General features: G+C 44.2%; 1 protein-coding gene across 1 annotated transcript in view; it reads left to right on the plus strand.

Annotated features, from left to right (window-relative positions):
- Nucleotides 1-23965, plus strand: part of LOC124777868 (cGMP-dependent protein kinase, isozyme 2 forms cD4/T1/T3A/T3B) — a 553690-nt gene that overhangs the window by 194265 nt on the left and 335460 nt on the right. Inside the window, exon 2 of the mRNA XM_047253403.1 lies at nucleotides 15396-15562. Within this exon, the coding sequence (XP_047109359.1) occupies nucleotides 15396-15562 (167 nt within the window). The remainder of the gene's footprint in view (nucleotides 1-15395; nucleotides 15563-23965) is intronic.

Below are 23965 nucleotides of genomic sequence, written 5' to 3' on the forward strand. Positions count from 1 at the left end.
GTCAATCAATACTGTATAGCTCTGAGATACATATTTCCGTAAGAATGCGAATGCACTAATATTGTCTGAACTTCTGCGGGGATCAATAATTTGCGAGTAGGGGGTTAATGAACGAGGGACGCTGCATTGCAGCTTGCGATAAGTTGGAAATTTCACTCATGGGGGAACCGTGTCCGGATGGACGAAGCAGTTTGGCAACCACTCATGAGAAGCGGTAAATCCGGGTTCGAGTCCCGTTCCGGCACAAATTCTCGACTTTCGCCGTCACATTATTACGATGCGGCTGGAAGTTGCGAGTTTCCCACCCATCCTTTCCCTTTCCTTCCCAGCCCTCTATCTCATATAAACGAGTAAATCGGCTCTACTTCCGATGAGTCTCGTTAAATGTGTAGCACAACGCTGCCCTGATGTAGCTCCTAACTTTCGTCTTTTGGAGCGAAAAGGCAACTGCCGGCGCGTTAGAGAACATGGAAGCTTTGAGAGCATCTAGATGTGTGATGCGTACAATCTGTGGTTAGTCACGCTTGTTGGGACTTTGTATTCGTACCTCTCTAGGTATGTCGGCGTTTGCTACTGCGTGTGTTACTACTGCTGTACTCAACATGGTGAGGGTTTCTTCACTGAATCTGATGAACTGAACTGTTGACCATGTCAAAGAATTACCCACAACATTTTTTAAGAAATATTGTTCCTTTCTTCTCATTAATTTTGATCTCTCTCTCTCTCTCTCTCTCTCTCTCTCTCTCTATCTCTATCTGTCTGTCTGTCTGTCTGTTGCTTGGTAGATATCCTTCTGTGTTTGTGTGTCTGTTTTTCTCCAAAGGCGTGCGCTGTTCAGTTTTCTTCAATATTTTTCTTATATATATATATATATATATATATATATATATATATATATATATATCCAAAGGCGTGGGCTGTTCAGTTTTCTTCAATATTTTTCTTTATATATATATATATATATATATATATATATATATATATATATATATATATAGTCTTCTTTAGATATACTAACTTAAAATGTCTTACGAAATGCGCCCGTTTTGACTTGCTGAGCAGCCCGATGACGTTCGCATTGGTTTACATTATAAAAGTCAATGTCTTAGTCATGGTTCATGTTAGTCAAATAGGATGTCACCAGGACACTGACATTTATAATCTAAAGTAGCTTTGATAGTGAACACACGTTTAGTTAGTGCGTAATCCATACTTTTTCACCTGCTGTAGTAGCTGATACAACTTGTCATAGTATGTCCTAATGTCTCGAAGGCTGGCTATACTTGTTTGTTATTTCTTGACATACCTGGTAACTGCACGGGCGTAAAAATAGAAGTCCAGACGTTCGGTGATTAGTTTACGGCCTCCTTCCCACTTCCTCCACACCAGGTTGATCGAACGACTTCCTTTGGCAGTTACAACGAAGTCCACTACGACTTGTTTTACGTATGCGAAAAAACAAAGTTGCACTTTGCTTCGGATTACACGTTGTACTCTTGTTCCCTCTGCTTCCAGCTGTAAGATGAAAACTTCAGTGTTATCTCTCCTAGGAAACGATCCTTCCGTTTGATGACAGCTTTGCTTTTTCTGGCCCAAAGGACTTTCATCTTTCTCACTTCCTTCCCCCTCCCTCCTCTACCCCGTTCTTTCAGTACTTTCTATATTCGACATTGAATATAGAAATATATTCTCATTGATAGAGTATCATGAGGAAAAAGACCGCTTCGGCTATATGATAAATATTTATTTATGGTCCAATTTGCTTCGCGGTGTCAGAGCTACATCCTCAGGTTACATCTGTATATAAACGATATCAAAACGTTTATAGATCCTGTTTCGGTTTAAATTTAGTTTCGTGTATAGTTGAACTATATCTTAACCGAAACATCTTTATACGTTTTGCTCTTGTTCATGTACAGACGTATTCCGGAACATGTGGCTCTAGCGCCGCGAAAGTAGTTGGATCATAAATAAATATTCTTCATAGAGCTGGAGCGGTCTTTTTATTAAGACAATTCTGCAGCCGTGGATGCCAATAATACAAAATTTGTCGTGATCGGTAGAGAACTTTCCGTATTCAGAAGGCACTCTTGCGTAGATATCTTGAAGAGCTGACGCGTCATCTGAGCATTCTGGGATGTTTAATAACTAGTATTTGACGAAAGACAGTACCAGTGTTTCAAAGCATCAAAAAAGTTTGCCACCTGCCTGCAATATTCTGAATTTTTCTTTTTCCTTCGTCACTTCTCATTCTTATGGCGACCTACTTTAAGCGAACTGAGGTACGACCGCAGCGCCTGTGTAACTAGCACGACTTGGGCATTTACACTGGCTCGACCGAGTGTCTACAGAGCACGCGTGCACCGCAGAGCAGTATTATGTGCACCGGTTGTAAACGGTACGAGCGCAGCCGGGGTCAGCCGAGTGAGTAACAGCGGCTGACGCGGAAGGTGTCGGAGCCCGGGCTTCGCAGCCGCAACAGGTGTCTGCGTGGGAGCTGGCCAGGTATCTGGCCGCCTGCGCGGTGAAAGCGCGCCGCGCCGCGCCGCGACCTACCCGCACTGGCGCGTGCTGGGCGTGTCTGGCTGGCCGCGCGCATGCGCCCTGGGCAGCCGGCCACCGACCCCGTCACACCTCCGCGACTCCCACTCCTCATCTTCCTTTAACAATACTCGACTCCCGTCTTCTGCTGCTCAGTGCCGCTGCCTGCAACCGCACAAGTGCCGAATAACTTCAGGGGCTCGTGTGACGCCGAATGTTTTGAAATACTCTGGCCACACACAGTCTAGTGAGCCGTAAAGCGGAACCGCGCTGCTGCTACGGTCGCAGGTTCGAATCCTGCCTCGGGCATGGACGTGTGTGATGTCTTTAGGTCAGTTAGGTTTAAGTAGTTCTAACTCTAGGGGATTGATGACCTCAGATGTTAAGTCCCATAGTGCTTAGAGCCATTTTTTGAACCTTAAAGACTTGCTCCCTGCGCCATTTATCCGCATTCTTGGACATGACGTTCAGCAAGGTTTGCGCTTGCGCTTAGCCGCAGACCACACGAATTATGGTTCCCGTACAAGGCGGAAAAGAGATTGTCAGGTACGGTGTGCTTTGCTCTGATATGTACGTGACTGACTGTTCTTATTACTATCAGCAGTCGATTTTTTCCATGAAGATCGCAACTAATGTCAAAAGTACCACTATCGCAGGTAATAAACTCACCGGACAAAATGTAGGCACTCTAGAGAGAACATTACAAGTATCATTTAACAGCGTGCAATTCCGCTCCTGGACTTTATAATCGCCTGGATTCGGTGGAGAAGTGAGTCCGCAAGGTTGTGCAGGTATATCACATCCAGGTTAAGCCCCTTGCTGACGATCTGATCGCACAATTCTACCAAATAGTGGGGATGGTGCTGTCGGTGTTTTACCAACTGTTCCAACACGACGCACAGGTTTTCTGTGAGGCTAAAGTCAGGCGGTCAGTCGAGATGTAATAGGGTGTGGGAGTGTTCAAAAAACCAGCCACATTCTTTCAGCGCGATGGTGAGCAATGGCCTTTTGAGAGGTGACCGACTCCAAATGTTCACTGCATTCTTTCCCCCTCGCAATGTTCTCTCGCTAATCCGTTGGGAATGGACCCTCATTCACTGTTTGCAGCAATTCCTGTCGGGTTTGGAAGCTATTTCTATACGCAAGCCGTGAAACACGTGTCCTGTCCCTCTCAGTCAGGAACTTTTCCGACCACAATTCTGACGTCGTGGCCACGTGTATTACACCATGGCATGTAGACATGCTGAACAGTCCCACTTTTCTACATGCTAAACATTCCCACCGCGAAACACCAACAAATTCAGCAACTTCACACAGCGTTTGGCCATGGGCACAGTCAAACACGATGCCTCCTTAAGTCACTCTGTCATGTCCTTACATTTATCCAAATTAACGTACAGTCCGTTTGGAACGTGAATGTGTCGTTGGTTGCTACTGCCTCATGCTCACATAGAGGTAGTGCATGCGCGGTCCAGCAAGTTCAAAATGGTTCAAATGGCTCTGAGCACTATGAGACTTAACATCTGAGGTCATCAGTCTCCTAGACTTACAACTACTTAAACCTAACTAACCTAAGGACATCACACACATCCATGCTCGAGGCAGCATTCGAATCTGCGACCGTAGCAGCAGCGCGGTTCCAGACTGAAGCGCCTAGAACCGCTGGGCCACAGCGGCCGGTGGTTGAGCAAGTGACTCGATCGCTATGCCATCTGTAAAAGGTCGGCGACAGTGACTAATTTTTTGTCTAGTGAGCTTGCATTAGAACTTTCCTTCGCTACAACCACTGCTACTATCAACGAAGACTAGTGCTACCACCACACCTGACTGTCTGCCACTAATATAGTCCTACAACTTTTTTCCCTCCTGTCTGTCGCCAGGTATACGCCACAAGAACGTAGAATAGAATATAAACAGTAACGAAACAATTTTTTTTTGTCTGACGCATCACAGAATGCACTCTATCACTCCCATATCCAGGCACATCATAGGGCTCTAAATGTAAAGTCGTTTGACATTGTTGGCTGGGTGACTTGGAAAGACAGGTTCAGCGACGTGATACACGCCTCCGTAGCTGAGGTCGCTAATGCACGCCTGTCCGGTGCCGATCGACTCGGGGGTGAGCTTGTTCGAATCGCAGTCGTGGATGAAATTTTCACCACAAGCGCGTTCAGAGGTTCGTCTTCGCCCAATCATATGCAGTAGGTTGCGTTACGCCAATGGCCCGTCAAGAAATGTGTCGGCGCTCTTGAGGGATTCAGGTGCCTCATTACCAGTCTCTGATCCACGTCTGAGACAAAACAATGGGCAGAGGCAGAACAAGCAGCTCTTGAAGGGTACTTCATGGTAAACTAAAAATACAGTCTAAGGAAAAAAAAAGACGCACGACGAAGGAATTAACAAAATGGGAGGGAAGTCGGTAGTTGTGATGTAGATGTACAGACAAACGAATGACCACAATTTCAGAAAAATCTGATTATTTATTCAAGAGAAAGGACGTCACATATTGACAAAGTCAATAACGCATTGGTCCACGTCTGGCCCTTACGCAAGCAGTTATTTTGCTTCGCACTGCCCGCATCTCGTGGTCGTGCGGTAGCGTTCTCGCTTCCCATGCCCGGGTTCCCGGGTTCGATTCCCGGCGGGGTCAGGGATTTTCTCTGCCTCGTGATGGCTGGGTGTTGTGTGCTGTCCTTAGGTTAATTAGGTTTAAGTAGTTCTAAGTTCTAGGGGACTGATGACCATAGATGTTAAGTCCCATAGTGCTCAGAGCCATTTGAACCATTTTGCTTCGCACTGATTGACAGAGTTGTTGGATGATCCTCTGAGGGACATCGTGCCACATTCCGTTGAATTGGCGCGTTAGATCGTCAAAATCCCGAGCTAGTTGGAGGGCCCTGCCCAAAATGCTTCTCAGTTGGGGAGAGATCCGGCGACCTTCCTTGCCAACGTAGAAACCCTCACCGTCTGGAGGTGGGTATTATCTTGTTTAAGCGTAAGCCGAGAATGGATTGCCACGAAGGGCGTAGAATATTGTCGACCTACCGCGACCCTCTAGAGACGCCCCCCCCCCCCCCTCCCTTCCCTATCTGCAAGCGTTCGGCAGCCACCACCAAAATCTGAACCTTCCAGTGAAATCCGATCAACGACTTCCAACAGATATTGACTGTTTGTTTGTAACCAGTGATGTGACAATGTGGAAAATAATAGCGGAATAAGTGATAGTGCGCCGAATACGGAGAGTTGTGTGAAGGTATCAACAGGTCCAACTTTACATCTCCTTGTTTTCCCACTGTCAAAACATCTTTGTTGCCAGGTGCATTATCCTAATGAACGATTTTTTTCTTTTGTAATCTAGGTCGCTATGTGTTTTTTCATCCATTTAGTCATGACGATTTCGAGTGTTTGCCAGTTATTGTTTTGTTCTTTCCTAAATAATCTATTACAAGGTAACACTTCTGCATTTGAGAAAACAACAGTCTGAATGAACAAAAATTTAAATGGACTTTTTAAAAAAACCTATGCAGTTAGCTCTGAGACATTCACTTTTGCATTTGGGTGTGGGCGGTATCCGACAAATGCGTCAGCCACTTTACACAAATCTTCCTCGTGTTCTTTCTTCGTGCAAGAAGAAATGTGCCTTCTTTTTTACTATTGCTATGGCATCAGGTACTTAATGCATATTTAATCGTGTTGGCCCAGTACCACTTTCTTGTTGCGTTCACGTATTGTTGCTTCAGTTTCATTTGTGTGGACCATCTTCAATCTCCAAGTGAAGTCATGGCCATGTTTTTAGTTCAGTTAACCGTCTTTCAGTTGTAGTAGATTTCTTAAAACCTTCGCATGCTCTGGAGAAATATTGCTGGCAAGAAACATCCAAGGACGGTGTTCCGGCTTATTCAGTTGAAAGAGACATGCACAGGAATGCCACTGTACTCATTATGTAAAGAAAGTTATCTGCAGGTCAAATTAACACTGGTTACGCAATTGCGCAACGTGTGTCAGTATAACGAAGACGCAGTTTACTACACAAGAACAGATTATTTTATGTATTTCACGAAATTTTATTTTATACGATGTTGGTTTCCGATTGCAAGCCCATTCTCCGTTGTGCCTGTTTCAAAGATTTTGTTCACATATATTCTTGTGTACTATGAAACAAAGAATATACATCCACCAAAGATCTTTTCGTGGTTGGATATGTAATGCATTTAACTGACAGGTTGTCAGTTACAATAGGCAATCCATTGAAAGTAAAAATGAACATTAAGAGACCTCCTATTCCAAGGAGGCATGGAGGAATATGTTTCGCAACAACACATACGGTTACCATAAATAAAAGTGCTGAGTAAAATAACCTACCAAGAGCATAATATGTATTCCATAGAGGGGAAAAACACCAGAAAGATCCTTATGCACTAGATTAATGGGACATCAAACAGGATGGAGTAGCGCAGATAACGACCTCCACCTCCGCGCAGCATTGTTTCCAAGCCAACAACAAATGGCCACAGATGTTGAAATAGTGCACTCGGGACCGACAGAACAGGTATTTTCAGGGTTTGAAATATTAGACATGAAAAATATCGAAGAACAACTTAGAACAGTTGTTGACTGACCATACGGATTTAGCTTCCTGGGTGCTACCAGAACAGCTTAAGAAAAACTTAGTTGAACTTTCTCCTTACTCATGCTTCCCCTGTGATGTTCAGTTATAAATTTGCACCTCAGTATCCATCCCCAGCTACTGTCAGTATTACTAAAACAGATTTCACTCTCAACTGTGTAATACGTAGCATCTCACAGTCAGTACTCTGTGGTGAAAAAAACTATCAATAGCTTATAATCTAGTAAAGATTATGCCGTTGTCTGGTAATATATTTTATTGCTCTATGTTATAATATCTTGACGTACGATATTTAGGATTATCACTTCTTCGTGGTTTCTAGATTTTTTGTTTCCTAATACACCAGAAGGCAACAATGTCTTCGTTGAAATTGTGTCATAACATTCTTTGCATTACATTGGCGTTATTAAACGCATCCCATGGAGAATGGTCTCCGGGATGTGGAAAGCAGCCAATAATGTACATTTAATTTAAATGTAATACAGTGACATGCTTGATATTACACTACTGTATTACAGTGATAATTCAAAACATAAATTAATCTAAAACTTCAAATTTAAGAGTTTCTTTTTTGATGATCTTCAACGAAACAGGAGTTGCCCAATAGAAAGTTCATTAAATCAGTCTTCAGCTCCACTTCATTACCTACATCATACTTAATGTGCTCTGGCAGATTGTTGAATACGTATGCGCGCATGTATACGACTAATTTCTGTAATGACTTAATCCTTTGAAATCTCTGTATAGGCTGATTTTGGTTCTAGTGTCATATTCACTCTCTTCTCCATTTTTGTAGAAAAAGAAATATTGGTAATGACAAAGGACATTATTGAATATATATATATTGTGAAGCCGGCCGTAGTGGCCGAGGGGTTAAAGGCGCTACAGTCTGCAACCGCACGACCGCCACGGTCGCAGGTTCGAATCTTGCCTCGGGCATGGATGTGTGTAATGTCCTTAGGTTAGTTAGGTTTAACTAGTTCTAAGTTCTAGGGGACTTATGACCACAGCAGTTGAGTCCGATAGTGCTCAGAGCCATTTTTATATATTGTGAAGCAGGCGTCAACATACCCATTTTTTGAAGAGGTATCTGCTAGATGTTCTTACAATTAACGTCAGATGTAATTCTTACAATTCGCTTCTATAGTCTGAAAATACTATCCCAGTAACATGAATTTCTCCAGAAAATAATTCTACAGCTCATTAGTAACTGGAAATTGCTGAATGAACTAGTCTCTTAATTTTTAAATCACCTGTAACAGTAATCGTCTGTACAGGAAACATATCAGAAACAAGGCTCTTCATTAAATATAGGCAGTGGGTTTTCCGGTTAGGCGAAAGAGACCTGTAACCTGAAACGTAGTTGCCCTAAAATAAAAATTTATGAAATATATTCAGAGAGTGGTGGTTCCTTCGTGATAATTAAAAGATTCGCCAATAGATCACAGTGGAAACCAGTTAAAAAGTTCTTGATGTTACCGACATCTCTGTGCCAAGGCGGAAACTGTCGTGCAGGCACCGTAGACTTCCTAAACCGCTCAACCCGCTTTCTTGTCTGCGATAACTAGGTGCGCCAACCGACGCCATTACACCACATCATCACGACATATTTGCTCTGTCGCCAACAACCGTTGTCTATCGTATATGGCGAGACTCGTTTTGGCTGCACAATCAACTTTTTGTAAGGAACATCGACGATGCGAGTCACATCGCCTTCTCTCTAAAACGTGCCCCTCCGCTCAGAAAAAAAAGATACTAATAAAAAGCCAGATATCCTTACACACACACACACACACACACACACACACACACACACACACAAAAAAAAAAAAAAAAAAAAACACGATGATGACTTGATTGCCGTCGAAACGAGCTGCGAATAGCGTGTTCTAATCGAAAATGGGCTGACGGGAAGTGGGCAGCGTGTTGAGTAGCAACAGGAGAAGCAAGGTGGGGCGGGGGGGAGGGTAGGGAGAGAGGCTGTAGTTGGCAGCTATAGCTGCGGTGGAAAATCAGCCAAATTGCCGGCGCGGCGTGTTAGGCTCGGTCAACGGACCGGTCTGCCTGGGTGGAGCTCCGGCGTGCGGTAGGTACAGTGGAGTGGAGTAGACAGACATACCTGGGGGCCAGCCGCTATGCGCTGTGATCGGCTCGCCGAACGCTGCTTGTACGAGGGCGTTCGGCAATGATTTATCGTAGCAGTTTTTTTACCTTATTTAGTAAAGAACATGAATGAATCTACGCCGAGTCTTTCAACAGACTCCCTGTTGACATCAATACACCGCTACCATTGGACTGTTGATATTTTTAAAAATATGGGGAATCCGATGTATCGATATTTAGAAGTATAACATAATCGGCTCGATATATGGAAAGAAACTATCGATACATCTCGGAAGAAGATATCGACATGCTGGCGTATAAAAATATTGGCTGTACATTGTTAACATGTTGTCGGTTTTAAAATTCTATATTTAAGTATTGATTTATTATTACATATTATGTACATCAACAACCTAGCAGCCTGCCTGTCCGCCTGCCTTTTGTGCCTTACGGCAAGAACTGAAAGGAAAACGATGCACTTAACGCTTGGCGATAGTCACTATGCTAACAAAGGTAACTGCATACAAGTGGCACAATGAAAGGTGTCAAAAATTGGTTCAAATGGCTCTGAGCACTAAGGGACTTAACATCTGAGGTCTTCAGTCCCTTAGACTTAGAACTACTTAAACCTAACTAACCTAAGGACATCACACACATCCATGCCCGAGGCAGGATTCGAACCTACGATCGTCGCAGTCGCACGGTTACGGACTGAAGCGCCTAGAACCGCTCGGCCACCGCGGCCGGATTCCATTCACACCGCCACCGCCCACTGCACTCGGACTACTACTTTTGTGCCACATACATTTGTTTCATACAGTGAAAGGGAAAGACTGGAGGTAATGAAAGCTCAACAATTAGTAAGGCTCCTTCACACAGTGAAAATAAAATGATGTTCTACTACAGTTTCAAGAGAACTCCAAAAATTTTGAAAAAAATATAAAATAAAAATACCAATACTCGACATTCCCATTATGATATCGATATATCGGGGGGGGGGGGGGCGATAATGCCAACATGTATGGTAATATTATGTAAGGATATCGATATAGCCGGTCGGAGTGGCCGAGCGGTTCTAGGCGCTACAGTCTGGAACCGCGCGACCGATACGGTCGCTGGTTCGAATCCTGCCTCGGGCATGGATGTGTGTGATGTCCGTAGGTTAGTTAGGTTTAAGTAGTTCTAAGTTCTAGGGGACTGATGACCACAGCAGTTAAGTCCCATAGTGCTCAGAGCCATTTGAACCATTTAATATCGATATATCGATATTTTCCCAGCAGCTTTATTACGCACCCACTCGCGGACAGCCGTCTTCAGTTCTTCGCTGTTGCCGAATCTTCTGCTCCACCTGTCCTTAAATGCTATCGAAGAAATCATAATCAGGAGGTGCGTGATCCGTTGAATATGGTGGGTGTGGCATAACAATGAACTACAGTGACATAAATTTCTCTCACCATTCCACTGTTGATCGCAATGAACTTTTACGTAACCAGGAGCTCCCTCACCACACACCGCAGTTAAACGTATACGAATATCTGTTGTTTTCACTCATTCTTTCCACAAAAACCATGCAATCCCACTTTATACATGATAATCACCATCCATCTTGTCCATAGCTTTCTCTACTTTACAACAAACGAGTGCTGTCCTTTCACTATTCACAATGTTTACAACAGCGTCTGCGTGGTGTGCTAGAATCAGTCGATCACGAGAGACGTACTCACATTTTGACCGGTATTTGTATACCAACGCAATTGTAAATCATTTCTGGACGCCCCTCAAATGTAGGTGGATGACTGCGTAATGGCGACTGGTGCTAAGCATCTGGCAGCAGCTTCTGACACTGTGCGGAACGGTCGCTGGTCACTAAAGTTTTGTTCTATCACGACAGGACAACTTCTTACAAGAATTGTACAGGCAGTCGACCATGGCTTTGTAGCAAACAGGCGAAATTACCCGTTATTCTATGGTTAAACGATTACCGAGGGAAGCAGCCACAGCTATTAAATATCTGGTGGCATGTATACGTAACGATTTTAAGCAGATTGGCTACATGGATCTAATCGCAGGAAAGACAGTTGTCAGGCTGAAACTCGTTCAAAGAATCCTGAAGAAGGGTAACCTACGCACAAAGGAGATAGGTTACAAAATTCACTTGAATACTGCTTGTCGGTCTGGAACCGGTACCAGGTACTAAAATTGAGAGAAGATGGTACAGGAGATCCAAAGACCAGCAGTCCATAGCGTCTATGTCTGAGTCGTCGTAAGTTGATCCCTGACAGATGCAGCGGCTTGGCCGCGCCAGCTTCGCTCACCTGTCCCAACCAATAACGTGACGCGATTTTGTTCACTTTTCTATGGCAACGCTTCAGTGTTGTGACAGCTCTGCGCAGTTGAAAGCCGTCAACAACGCTGCGAACACTCAAGTATTTTCTTATCGCCGTTTGACTGTAGTAACCGCGAAAGTTGCACAGGCGTACTTTCCTAGAAGAGTGAACTAATGTACTACTTTCCTCTACATACATCTTGCGCAAAGATCACGATGATAAAATTAGAGAAATATGAGCCCAGTGCGTCCTGGCTGAGCTAAACACACCGAGTGATGTGGCGGAGTGGTAAGGCACTGGACTCGCATTCGGGACGATGGCGATTCCAATCCCGCCCACGCAGATTTGGATTTTGCGTCATTTCCCTAAATCACTGAAGGTAAATGGCGGGAACTTGCTTTAAAAAGCATGCGGTCGATTTTCTTTCCCCATTCGAAATAACCGTGACCTGCAGTCCTTACGTCTGAAATAAATAAGAAAAATTCTTCCTCTGGTATGTTCTGTGATGTTACTAAGGCGTTTTATTGGGTGAACTGTAATGTCGCATTTTGTAAACTAAACTGTTACGTTCCTAGTGCTATCCTTCCTGCGTGCGTGGGTCAATGTTGCGAGTAACGACACTGAACTCGCTGTAGATGAGCGTAAATTAAGGTATGGCACTAGACTAGGTACGATGATCGCTCCTGTTCTTAGCCTACAGAAGCAATCTTCCAATTACTTTGAAGGACTGTTTGTGATTCCGCAGAACGCGGGTTTACCGTTTCCGTGATGTAATGATCGCATCCTGCATCTCAGCGATCGCCGTTGTACTAGTAGTTCCACGATCGAAGACCTCAGTGCCCATCCATAAAGCTAACGGGATCACAGAAGCATTACCACAATGTAAGGCGATCTTGTCACGTGTCTCCGAAGTTACAGGAAATAATGAAAAACCGTGTCAAATGGTACTGTGAGGCATCAAACGGGGAGAAGAAAAAGAAACAAAGAAATCAAGTGCCAGGGTATTTATTGCAAATGTGCCCAGATCAGAAGTGTTGTTGGAGAGGCGCCTTTTTATCAAACGGAATGGAGTGAGGCGTACGTTCCTGCAGTGATTGGATGTGGTTTCACTCGAATCCATCGTACATCCTTGCTGCATCGTCTCTGTGATTGCGTCGCTGCTATTACGTACATTATTCCAGCATAACTACATATAATCTTGTTACGATATCTGTATTCGCGAGGTAGGCTGGTAGAAAGCGAAAAAGAGGGAGGGAGGGAGAGAGAGAGAGGAGAGAGAGAGAGAGAGAGAGAGAGAGAGAGAGAGAGGGTGGGGGGGGGGGGGGGTGGAGAGAGATTGCGATCGCAGTAGATGCGTTACGTACCTCCAAATTTAGTGCAATGTGAGAACCAATCTCCGCGTTGCCTGGGATGATCTGGAGGTAATTTGTTTCAGGACAAGCGTGGTGTATACTTTGACTGTTGGTTTGTCAAAAATATGGCTGGAAGGTTAGCAGTTCTTAATCTGCATGCATACACGTCAAACCACTGCTGCTGAGTGCACGGCGGAGAACGCTTTTGTTGTGTCTGGTCACACTCTTTCAAGATCTGTTTCCAAATGGAGTGAGAGAGAGCCACTGCATGTCTGTGTACTCACGCTAACGTTTCAGCTTGGATCTTACGGTTCTTCCACGACACATACGACAGAGGCTGTTGGATCGTTTCATGACCACTCCCAAATACCATTATTACTCTTCCCAAGGTCATTCTCTTCCCTGACATTCTCGTACATTGTGAACGAAAACATTATGGCCATCTGCGCAATAGGTACCGGTGCACACCTGGAATGCAATGCAGCAGCGATTCTGCGTGGCGTGGATTCGACAAGTCCTTGGTGGGTTTCTGGAGGTATGTGTCAGTGTCTACACACAGTTAACGCGAATTATAGACCCCTGGTATGTGTGAAACGAGTTGGCTGCCGATAGTGTCGCAACAGAGCAACTACATTTGGTGGAATGGTCGTCCAACACTTCCGAGACGCTAGTTTCCAGGTGCCATGTCACAACTGCGCCCTTTGTCAAAATGCCGCCGGCCCCTGCGACCGAGCGGTTCTAGGCGCTTCAGTCCGGAACAGCGCTGCTGCTACGGTCGCAGGTTCGAATCTTGCCTCGGGCACGGATGTGTGTGATGTCCTTGGGTTAGTTAGGTTTAAGTAGTTCTAAGTCTTGGGGACTGATGACTTCAGATGTTAGGCATAGTGTTCTAGATCCAGCACCACACTACTCCTTCGGTCTCTTCCTTTGGCCGACCACATAAGTATTCTTGATACTCGAACAGCATCAAGACAACCGTGTAACTTCCAACAGTCTTACGCTCCGTGCCTGCCTAGGCGCATTACACTTCCCAATTTAATCTACTTGCACTTCTCACTGCAGTGTGTGCTCACACTACTTCACAGTCCGTTGTAACGCAGTCCCTAATAGCAGGATTTAATCTCAGAATCCTGCATCACATCATTAATATCTTAGAAACCCATGAGGTAACATGAAATTGAAAACATTTGTCAAAACAGTGTTCCTAAGCTTCTATTTCAAAAGTACCAGGGTAAGCCAAAAACTATCTGCATAGCATTTTTCTAAATTGTTACAACAGCTTAGAACTTGCAATGAGATCATTTTATTAAAATAGTTATCGTGTTTTTCAACGCATCGTTGCAGGATGTTTCCATTCTTAAAGTGAAGTACTCATGCATCTCCTCGATTGATGATCCGTTTCAAAACATTTTACTTTCATAGCATGCTGGTTCAGTGGCTGTTGACAGATTCTCAGTTTCCCGTACAATTGCCCTTGCCCTTTTCATTGATTTGTTTTGGTACCGATCTTAATCGTACTTTACGAAAATTGAGCCTGTTATGCATGATATCATACGGAAAATGTGGCTAATGTACATTTCGTACGGAAACCGTGACTAATGCGCGTTTGGCCTGCCGGTTCATCAAATCACTCTTCACTTAGACGAAGTCAGCTCACAGATTTGTTCAGTCTTGGCGTCAGTAGTGGATGTGACTCCTTGTCCTTGACGCTAGTTCGGCAGCTTTCATGTTGCTCAATCCACAGAAGAAAGAAGAAAAACGATTACAGAAAGCATTACATTGGTTCAGATGGAGAGTGGCGCAGCCTTGTTTGCATCGCAAGAGCACAAAGCGGACTGATATGACAACACTGAAACCTGACGCAAGTTATAAACAAAATCGTTACATTCCTTACTTCTACGGGTTCTCGATGTACACTTACTATACTCTGTTACACAGCCATATCAATAACAAAATCAAATTTTTCATCAATTCCACGATCACGAATGACAAGAGACTGGCTATCGTCTGCTGACAGTTTACACATCCAAGAAGTTGTGGGCCATGCACGGCTTACAGTAGCTATTGTACGCGTCGATTCTGCTCTTCGATTCTGGTGACGAGTTTGGAGACTTTCCCACTTCCAGATGTTTTAGCCTACAGGACATTTGCGATCAATCAATCGTGGGCTGCAACGAGGACCGACACGCCCGCTAATTTTTATATTAATAAACCAGTTTGTGTTCGCACGAGCGCACCGTGCAAATACTTAGTTACCCTCGCAGTTGAAAACAGAGACGAAGGTACTACTCCTAACGATGACAGATTTGAAAATATGTCAGTGTGACAGGGGTTTGCTTCACTTATCGATGTCGTTTACCTTCACATACTGAACATTAACCAGCACAAGTCCCAAATGGATATAAGCACTGTTCTAAAGTCTTTGCTATTGTTTTCGCTTTGCAGATCGCGGGAACTGATCAAGGCTGCTATCCTGGACAACGACTTCATGAAGAACCTGGAGATGGCGCAGATCCGCGAGATCGTGGACTGCATGTACCCCGTGGAGTATGCGGCGGGCAGCCTCATCATCAAGGAAGGCGACGTGGGCAGCATCGTCTACGTCATGGAGGGTGAGTACCGGGAGCTTCTGGCTCCAGACGCCCTTCGTGTCTTCCTTAAGCTGCTGCGGTTCCATTGGAGAATGGTTTCTCTCTGCGGTTTGCGGGAACAACTGTGCTGCTCGCATCGCGAGCTGCTCATGTTCCAAAACGTATGACTTGGGATAAACCTCATCATGTATGTTTCTCAGCCCACTGATAATATTGCTACTCTGCTGTCGCGTAGATAAAACGTTTCGAGAATCTCAGTGCCGTTTCACTGGTACCTCGACAGTCAACTGGAATTACAGAATGTTTCCCCTAGCATATCAGTTTTTAACAAGAGGAGTTAAAAAGAAGCGGCGATTTTCCAGTGGTTCAATTTTTCATAGAATAGATATTCTTTCTTCTATGCCAGCCAGGCTGACAAGGGAAGCACAACAGGTCAGTTTCTGCTCATCTTTCGTACGACTGTAGTACAAGGTGTTTATAAATGAATATCGGGGTTTTAACGCTATAAAATATTTATTACATTAAACTTAGTTATAAATGATATGTCAAATGAAAGAACAACTCAAACAGTTTTACCAAGAACCTTATAAATGTTCAATGTGAGCACCATTTGTCACACGGCACTCACCAAGTCTATAGCCGAGTTCTCCCCAAACGTTAATAAGTGTGTCTTCAGTGATTGCAGCAACAGCTGCTTCAGCCCGGTTCCTTAATTCAGAGAAGTCTGCTGGTAGCGGAGGCACGTACACACGATCCTTGATGAAGCCCCAAAGGAAAAAATCGCGTGGCGTTAGGTCAGGTGAACGTGGAGGCCATGCAAAGCAAGCCCTGTCATTGGGCCCATTGCGGCCTATCCAGCGCTTGGGCTATAGACTTGATGCGTGCCGTGTGACAAATGGTGCTCACATTGAACGTTTGTAAGGTTCTTGGTAAAACTCTTTGAGTTGCTCTTTCATTTGACATATCATTTATAACTGTAAGTTTAATGTAATAAATATTATAAAGCGTTAAAATCCCGATCTCCATTTATAAACACCCTGTACATATTTAGATGTAATAAATGGTGCTCTCGTACGATGCGCTTCTCAAGTCTTTTCGAGGAATCGAGTTTCAAAGTTTTACAGGCCTATTGAATATAATTCGAGCGCACCAGCTGCTTCAGCGCAAACCACTGAAACGGCAGACTACAAGTCGGCCAGTACCGCGTTCGAGTCTCGTAATTTACTTTCCAAATTTTCCAGAAAACACTTGCATCACTCCGACGACTCGTTTTCCTCGGAAGGTAACAATAATAGTAATCATAGGCGTAGTGATACGTAATTGGCGAAGTGTAACACAGGTAATCTTTTTAAAAGCTGAAGAGGCAAGTTTTCCGTTCTCATTATTAAAAATAAAATAAGCATTCAGAAATTGGCATTCATAAAATGTGTATGGTGCAAACCAGTACTAAAATTTGCGGTCTTTCATGATAGTCACCACCGCAACTCCTGACAGGCTACCAATGACAACGAAGTACAAGAGGTTTACGCACTTCATTCTGACAACTGTTTAACAAGCGCATGAATTTATCCATAATTAAATGTTTATTTTTTCACGATTCCTTCATATGCCTCAACATCACTGTACCAGTGTCATTATCACTAGTAACAGTCTTCAATCCTGATAGGGATTCGAACGCAGTGGGCGCAGACTCGGGTCGGTTGTGGAGGCGCCGCTCCTCGACGGCTGCCGCTCTCGTGTTGTAGTCAGCATGTTTGCAAACCTTTGGATCTTCATTTCTCGAAATCGCTGGAGCAGGCCATCGCAGTAGAGCAGTATTTGTCACGCGTAAGTACACGCATGAACGAAAGTAACTTTCGCAATATATGTCACTGCTCGGTGAAACTTGCACCATACGTAGAAAGAACGACATTGAGAACGTGTGGCGCACGTTGGTGAGACGTACTGCGGCACGTTCATATCCACCACAGACCATCCATTAGCTTTCAATTGCAAGTGTGGAGGAATGGATCGACCAGCAAAAGAACTTCTTACCGACCTTGTGGCCGGCATGGGAGCACGTCGTACAACATGCTTTGCCGACTGTGCTGATCACACAATCTATTAAGAACCCTGTCCTGGCTGTTGTAATGTCCAGCGGTCGTTATAAATCGCGTTGGCTTCATGGTAATTATTGCCTCTCAATAACAGTGTCATTTGTGTTCGTCTCATTGCGTACGAGGGGCGTTTGAAAAGTCAGTGCATAGTCCGAGAGATAGCACCACTGGCGCGTATCGAAGCCATGTTTAGTTAGTAGCATCTTTGGAAAGAACGCATACCAAGTTTAAACCATATTGGTCTATTTCTTTGTGTTTGGCATTCGTGTGAATCAACGAAGTCGAGTGATTGTCAAAAAATGGACGAAGAAGAATTTCGTGTGGTGATTAAACATTACTTTATGAAAGGCAAAACGCCTCATGAGACTAAAGAGAAGCTTGATAAACATTACGGTGACTCTGCACTCGATTAGAACAGTTTATAAGTGGTTTCAAAATTTTCGGACTGGCCATATGGGCACAAGTGATGCTGAACGTTCTGGATGCCCTGTGGAGGTTACGACCCCAGAAATCATTGATAAAATCCATGATATGGTGATGGATGACAGAAGAGTTAAGGTACGTGAGATTGCTAGTGTTGTGGGCATCTCGAATAAACGGGTACATAATATTTTACATAAACATTTGGACATGAGAAAGCTATCCGCAAGATGGGTTCCGCGACTGCTCACGCTTGACCAAAAACGGAATCGTGTGAAGTGTTGCAAGGATGGTTTGCAACTGTTCAGGAAGAATCCGCAGGACTTCAAGCGTCGTTTCGTCTCTTTGGATTAAACATGGATACATTACTATACTCCTGAGACCAAACAACAATCTAAACAATGGGTTACCAAGGGAGAGAATCTGCACCAAAAAAGTCGAAGACTATTCCTTCGGCCGGAAAGGTTATGGTGACTGTCTTTTGGGATACGTAAGGGATAATCCTCATCGACTATCTGGAAAAGGGTATAACTATCACAGGTGAATATTATTCATCGTTATTGGACCGTTTGAAAACCGAGCTGCAAGAAAAACGCCGGCGATTGGACCGCAAAGTCCTTTCCCATCATGCCAATACACCAGCACACACCTCAGCAGCCGGCTGGAGTGGCCGAGCGGTTCTAGGCGCTACAGTCTGGAGTCGCGCGACCGCTACGCAGGTTCGAATCCTGCCTCGGGCATGGATGTGTGTGATGTCCTTAGGTTAGTTAGGTTTAAGTAGTTCTAAGTTCTAGGGGACTGATGACCTCAGAAGTTAAGTCCCATAATGCTCAGAGCCATTTGAACCATTTTGAACACCTCAGCAGTCGTGGTAGCAAAATTAATGGAAATAGGATTCCAACTCGTTTCACATCCCCCCTATTCTCCAGACTTCGCTCCCTCGGACTGCTGTTTGTTCCCCAATTTTAAGAAATTGCTGGTGGGACAAAGATTTTATTCAAACGCAGAGGTGATTGCAGCAACTAATAGCTATTTTGCAGACTTGGACAATTACTATTATTCGGAAGGGATCTACAAATTAGAGCAGCGTTGGACGAATTGTATAAGTCTAAAAGGAGACTATATCGAAAAATAAAAAAGGTTTACCCCAAACACGTAAGTACTTTTTATTTTTGCGCGGACTTTTCAAACGCCCCTCGTATTTCCTTCAGTTACCTTCTGTTTTATACTGCAGCAAGTTTCATCGAGCTATGTTATTTGTCACTGACATATTAAACGAATGTTACTTTCGTCCTTAAATTTCGCACATCGGTGTATATACTACACTGTTGCGATGGACTAGGAAAATTGGTGACCGACTGGAAGACCTGAGAATGGAGAGGATGTCCCTCGTACCGTTAGGAACTTGGCGTGTAGAATTCTCTGGACAGCCTGATGAAAGCTGGTGTGAAACAGATCGCTATCCCTGAAATGCTGGAGAAAAGTGACATTCGGAAATGGAGTTATTTTTCACTTGGCTGAACGTTGTAACGTGTGCAAGTGCGACAGTGAAGGTTCAAGAAGCAACAGATTAGAATCTGGTGTTGCAGAAAATTACCATCAGTGTTAATCGCCAAGGAAAGTGAAGTGAGGCGTAGGTGAAAGGATTCTGAACACACACTGTGCGCCAGAGCTGACGATTAAATGCCATACTGGTCTGAATCCAGAGTCACGTTGGACATTCTACGCTGCGGAAAGAAGAGAGAGATCATCTCTCCTTATTTTCCCACGTCTTACGAACATTTACGAAAATCGATTACAGTGGTCGTTATCGAACCAACAGTCCGGCAGAGATAACGTAACACACTAACGCATCCTTGTGCCATTACGTTTTGCTTCGCGCCATTTCGACGAACTCATTCGGCTGTAAAACCAGAGAGCTTTATGTTAGTTCAACTCGCCAGGAAAGACGCCGAGCTTCTTTTATTTTTGTCATGTTTCGCTTAGGTTATCATGAACTTCCATGTTATTTCAAATTAAACCCGACTAGTCCAGTGCGTAAGGAGGAAAGGGGGAGGGAGCGGCGGCGCGGAAAAGACGTATTGTGGTAGTGTAAATGACACGGAGTGACACCTTTTTCTTTGGATTCAGAGAATAAGTTGCAACTCAGCGCAGTGTCGGGGAACTATCTCTTACTGTTTTTTCGTCATTGTAGACTTCACTGCCAGAAACGCAATAATGGAGTCAGGCCGTTAGAATTTGTCGCAAACTACCATCTTGATCTTTCGCACCGGAATCGCATGCTTACATAAAGAAAAACTTGGGGTTTGAGAAATAATTTAAGAGCCGACTGCCGTCATGGCTACGTACAGGAACAGAATGCTTGACGATGGAGTCAGATTAGTGGACATGGGTTCCAAAACTTTTTACGTTTTGCACCTTCATCAATTTAATATTTTAAGTTGAAGTACCTATAGTGGAAAAGAATACCATCCCAATAAATTTATAAACAGAGGAAAACTCTGAATATAACTGCAGATAATTAATTATGCATTAGGATCATTTCAACTGCAGGTATTGATTTTCATTTTGTCGGTGACAGCTCAAAGTAAACCTGAGAAAGGTGATGCACGAATAGTTGGACATTCAAGATTTACTTACTTCTATTTACTGCAATATATGGTACGTTCCACGGAACGTGCCCAATGTGTCAATCTATTCCATATATGGAAACAGGTTTTTCAACAAGTGATAACTCGCAAATATGGTGGGGCAGAGTTCTGTTAAATCGGTAGTAAGTCTCATGTTGAAACAGTGTGTTGTGAGTGAAAGGTTCTCTGACGTTGCGCCGGATGATGTTGTGGAAACGGCACGATATATTATAGAAGTAACTACTCATCTCTACTGATGAAATAGTGGGGAGCATTCTGGCACCTGCGCTTTTCCTGTGAATCAGCTTGTCAGTTGTGCGCCTGAAAACGACGAGCATCTACCAGTTTTCATACCGGCCATCTGACAGAAATTCCGAGAACATACGAAGACGTTATTACGCCGAGAGAGACTGAAACAGCACAAAATTTTGTTATTTATATGTAGTCGGGTGCTTTCTGATGGAATTCGAAATCTGCAGTGGCGCTTTTCGAAAAAATGGCAGGGAAAAGTTTGAAATGAGAAACAGAAATCTGACGCTGTACCTTACTTTCACATGTACTGCCACGAAACGATGCATGTCGGGCGTAACGCAAACGATTCCCCGGCTGTTTGCTGAAAGTACTTTCATTCTAATCGTTAACAAGCATTGTAAAATCAGTTTTTTTATACAGCTCCTTTTACAATCATAAACAACACGGATGTCTGCCCTATTATCCCCCCCCCCCCCCCCCGCAATATCCTCTACTATATTTTTTATGTTTAAATATCTAGATCTGTTTATGAAACATTGGGAGTGCAGTAGTTACGCGGGAAGTATCGTATTGCGATGCAGTAATCTTCGTTGTCTTAAATTACTAGCAAATGTAGGTCTCGTTCACGCAAACAAAGTTGGCACTCGGCGCGGTGGCAGGGAGCGACTGTAAATGGGAAATGCGCGTGTAATAGCTACATCGGCATCGAGTTCTCGAGACGCTGCTCTTCAAAAGAAAGCAACGGCGTATACTTCTGCTACTATACGAACCTTTGGAAGTGATGTAAGAAATCGCAGACTCATTGGGAGAGCGCGCAGTTTACTTACTCAGACAGCCTAGTGTACGTTTGACTAAAAACTGCTGGGAGTAGTGAGCGGTATGCTTTTCGGGCTACCTATCGTATCTACCGAACTTGATATCATTATTATTATTATTATTATTATTATTATTGATTTAGGTCATTCAACAACATGGTCGTCAGCACACGTACTGGATATCAACATACACATCTCGTGATTTGAACGATGTCATTCTCACCAGCAAAATTCCTACGACGATTTCCCAGAAACAAACATCACTTTTCTTCGGAATGTTTGGATATATCGACAGAAATACTTGGTTCGTTACTGGTCAAATCAATAAATCAGTTACTTTGTTATGTATGAATTTTCATTATTCGTTTACTGAATTGAGCTCATTAATTCCATGGTGGGTGGTTAAGTAGCTGAAGAAAATCTGCTTGAATATTGCTCGTCAGTCTGGAACACTTATTTGATAGGACTGATGGAGGAAATAGAGAAGATCCAAAGAATAGCAGCGCGTTTCGTTACATGTTCATTTAGTAAGCGCGAAACCGTCACTGAGAAGCTCAACACACTCGAGTGACGGACGGTGCTAGAGGGAGGCGTTCGTTATGACGGGGTGGTTTACCGTTTAAATTTCGAGAACGTATTCTCTTAGAAGTCAAGCAGTGTACTGGTTCGCGCTACATTCAATATAAGAGAAGCGACGCACCACGTAAGAATTATCCGAATGGGGCGGAAATCGGTATGTATCGTTGAAGAGCCCTGCCCATATATGGTCCAAACGTTCGTAGTTGGGGAGAGATCCGTCTACCTTTCTGGCCATTGTAGGGTTTGGGAAGCAGGAAGACAAGCAATAGAAACTGTCGTCGTGTGCGGGTGGGCGTCATCTTGCTGAAATGTAAGCCCAGGATGGCATGCCATGTATGGCTACAGAACGGGGCTCATACTGTCGACATACCTCTGTGTAGTATTGGTGCCGCGGATGACAACCAGAGGCGTCCTGATGTGAAAGTAAGTGGCAGCCCACACCATCACACCTGGTTGCCGGGTAATACGTGCGGGCAACACTCAGGTTGGCTTCCCGCCGCTGTCCGGAGCATTTCCAGACACGTCTTCGGCCTGGAATCTCATTCGCTGGTAGAACCGTCTTCACTGACGAGTCCCGTAGACAAGCGATGATTTCCAACAACTCTTGTAAGTCAGTGCCAAGCCGTGTTACTGGTCGCTTAAGGGTCAGAGGTGGACTAATGCATTATTAACTTGTTCAATTTGTGAAGCTCTTTCTCTTGAATAAATAATCAAATTTAATCGTTTATTTGTCTGTAGATACGCATCACATCTACCGATTTACACTACTGGCCATTAAAATTGCTACACCAAGAAGAAATGCAGATGATAAACGGATATTCATTGGACAAAAATATTATACTAGAACTGACATGTGATTACATTTTCACGCGATTTGGGTGCATACATCCTGAGAAATCAGTACCCAGAACAACCACATCTGGCCGTCATAATGGCCTTGATACGCCTGGGCATTGAGTCAAACAGAGCTTGGATGGCGTGTACAGGTACAGCTGCCCATGGAGCTTCAGCACGATACCACACTTCATCAAGAGTAGTGACTGGCGTATTGTGACGAGCCAGTTGCTCGGCCACCATTGTCCAGACGTTTTCAGTTGGTGAGAGATCTGGAGAATGTGCTGGCCAGAGCAGCAGTCGAATATTTTCTGTATCCAGAAAGGCCCGTACAGGACCTGCAACATGCGGTCGTGCATTATCCTGCTGAAATGTAGGGTTTCGCAGGGATCGAATGAAGGGTAGAGCCACGGGTCGTAACACATCTGAAATGTAACGTCCACTGTTCAAAGTGCCGTCAATGCGAACAAGAGGTGACCGAGACGTGTAACTAATGGCACCCCATACCATCACGCCGGGTGATACGCCAGTATGGCGATGACGAATACACGCTTCCAAGGTGCGTTCACCGCGATTTCGCCAAACACGGATGCGACCATGATGATGCTGTAAACAGAAACTAGATTCATCCGAAAAAATGACGTTTTGTCATTCGTGCACCCAGGTTCTTCGTTGAGTACACCATCGCAGGCGCTCCTGTCTGTGTTGCAGCTTGAAGGATAACCGCAGTCATGGTATCCGAGCTGCTGCAAACGTCGTCGAACTGTTCGTGTAGATGGTTGTTGTCTTGCAAACGTC

Source organism: Schistocerca piceifrons, chromosome 2, assembly GCF_021461385.2.
Source record: "Schistocerca piceifrons isolate TAMUIC-IGC-003096 chromosome 2, iqSchPice1.1, whole genome shotgun sequence".
NCBI classification, from domain to species: Eukaryota; Metazoa; Arthropoda; class Insecta; order Orthoptera; family Acrididae; genus Schistocerca; species Schistocerca piceifrons.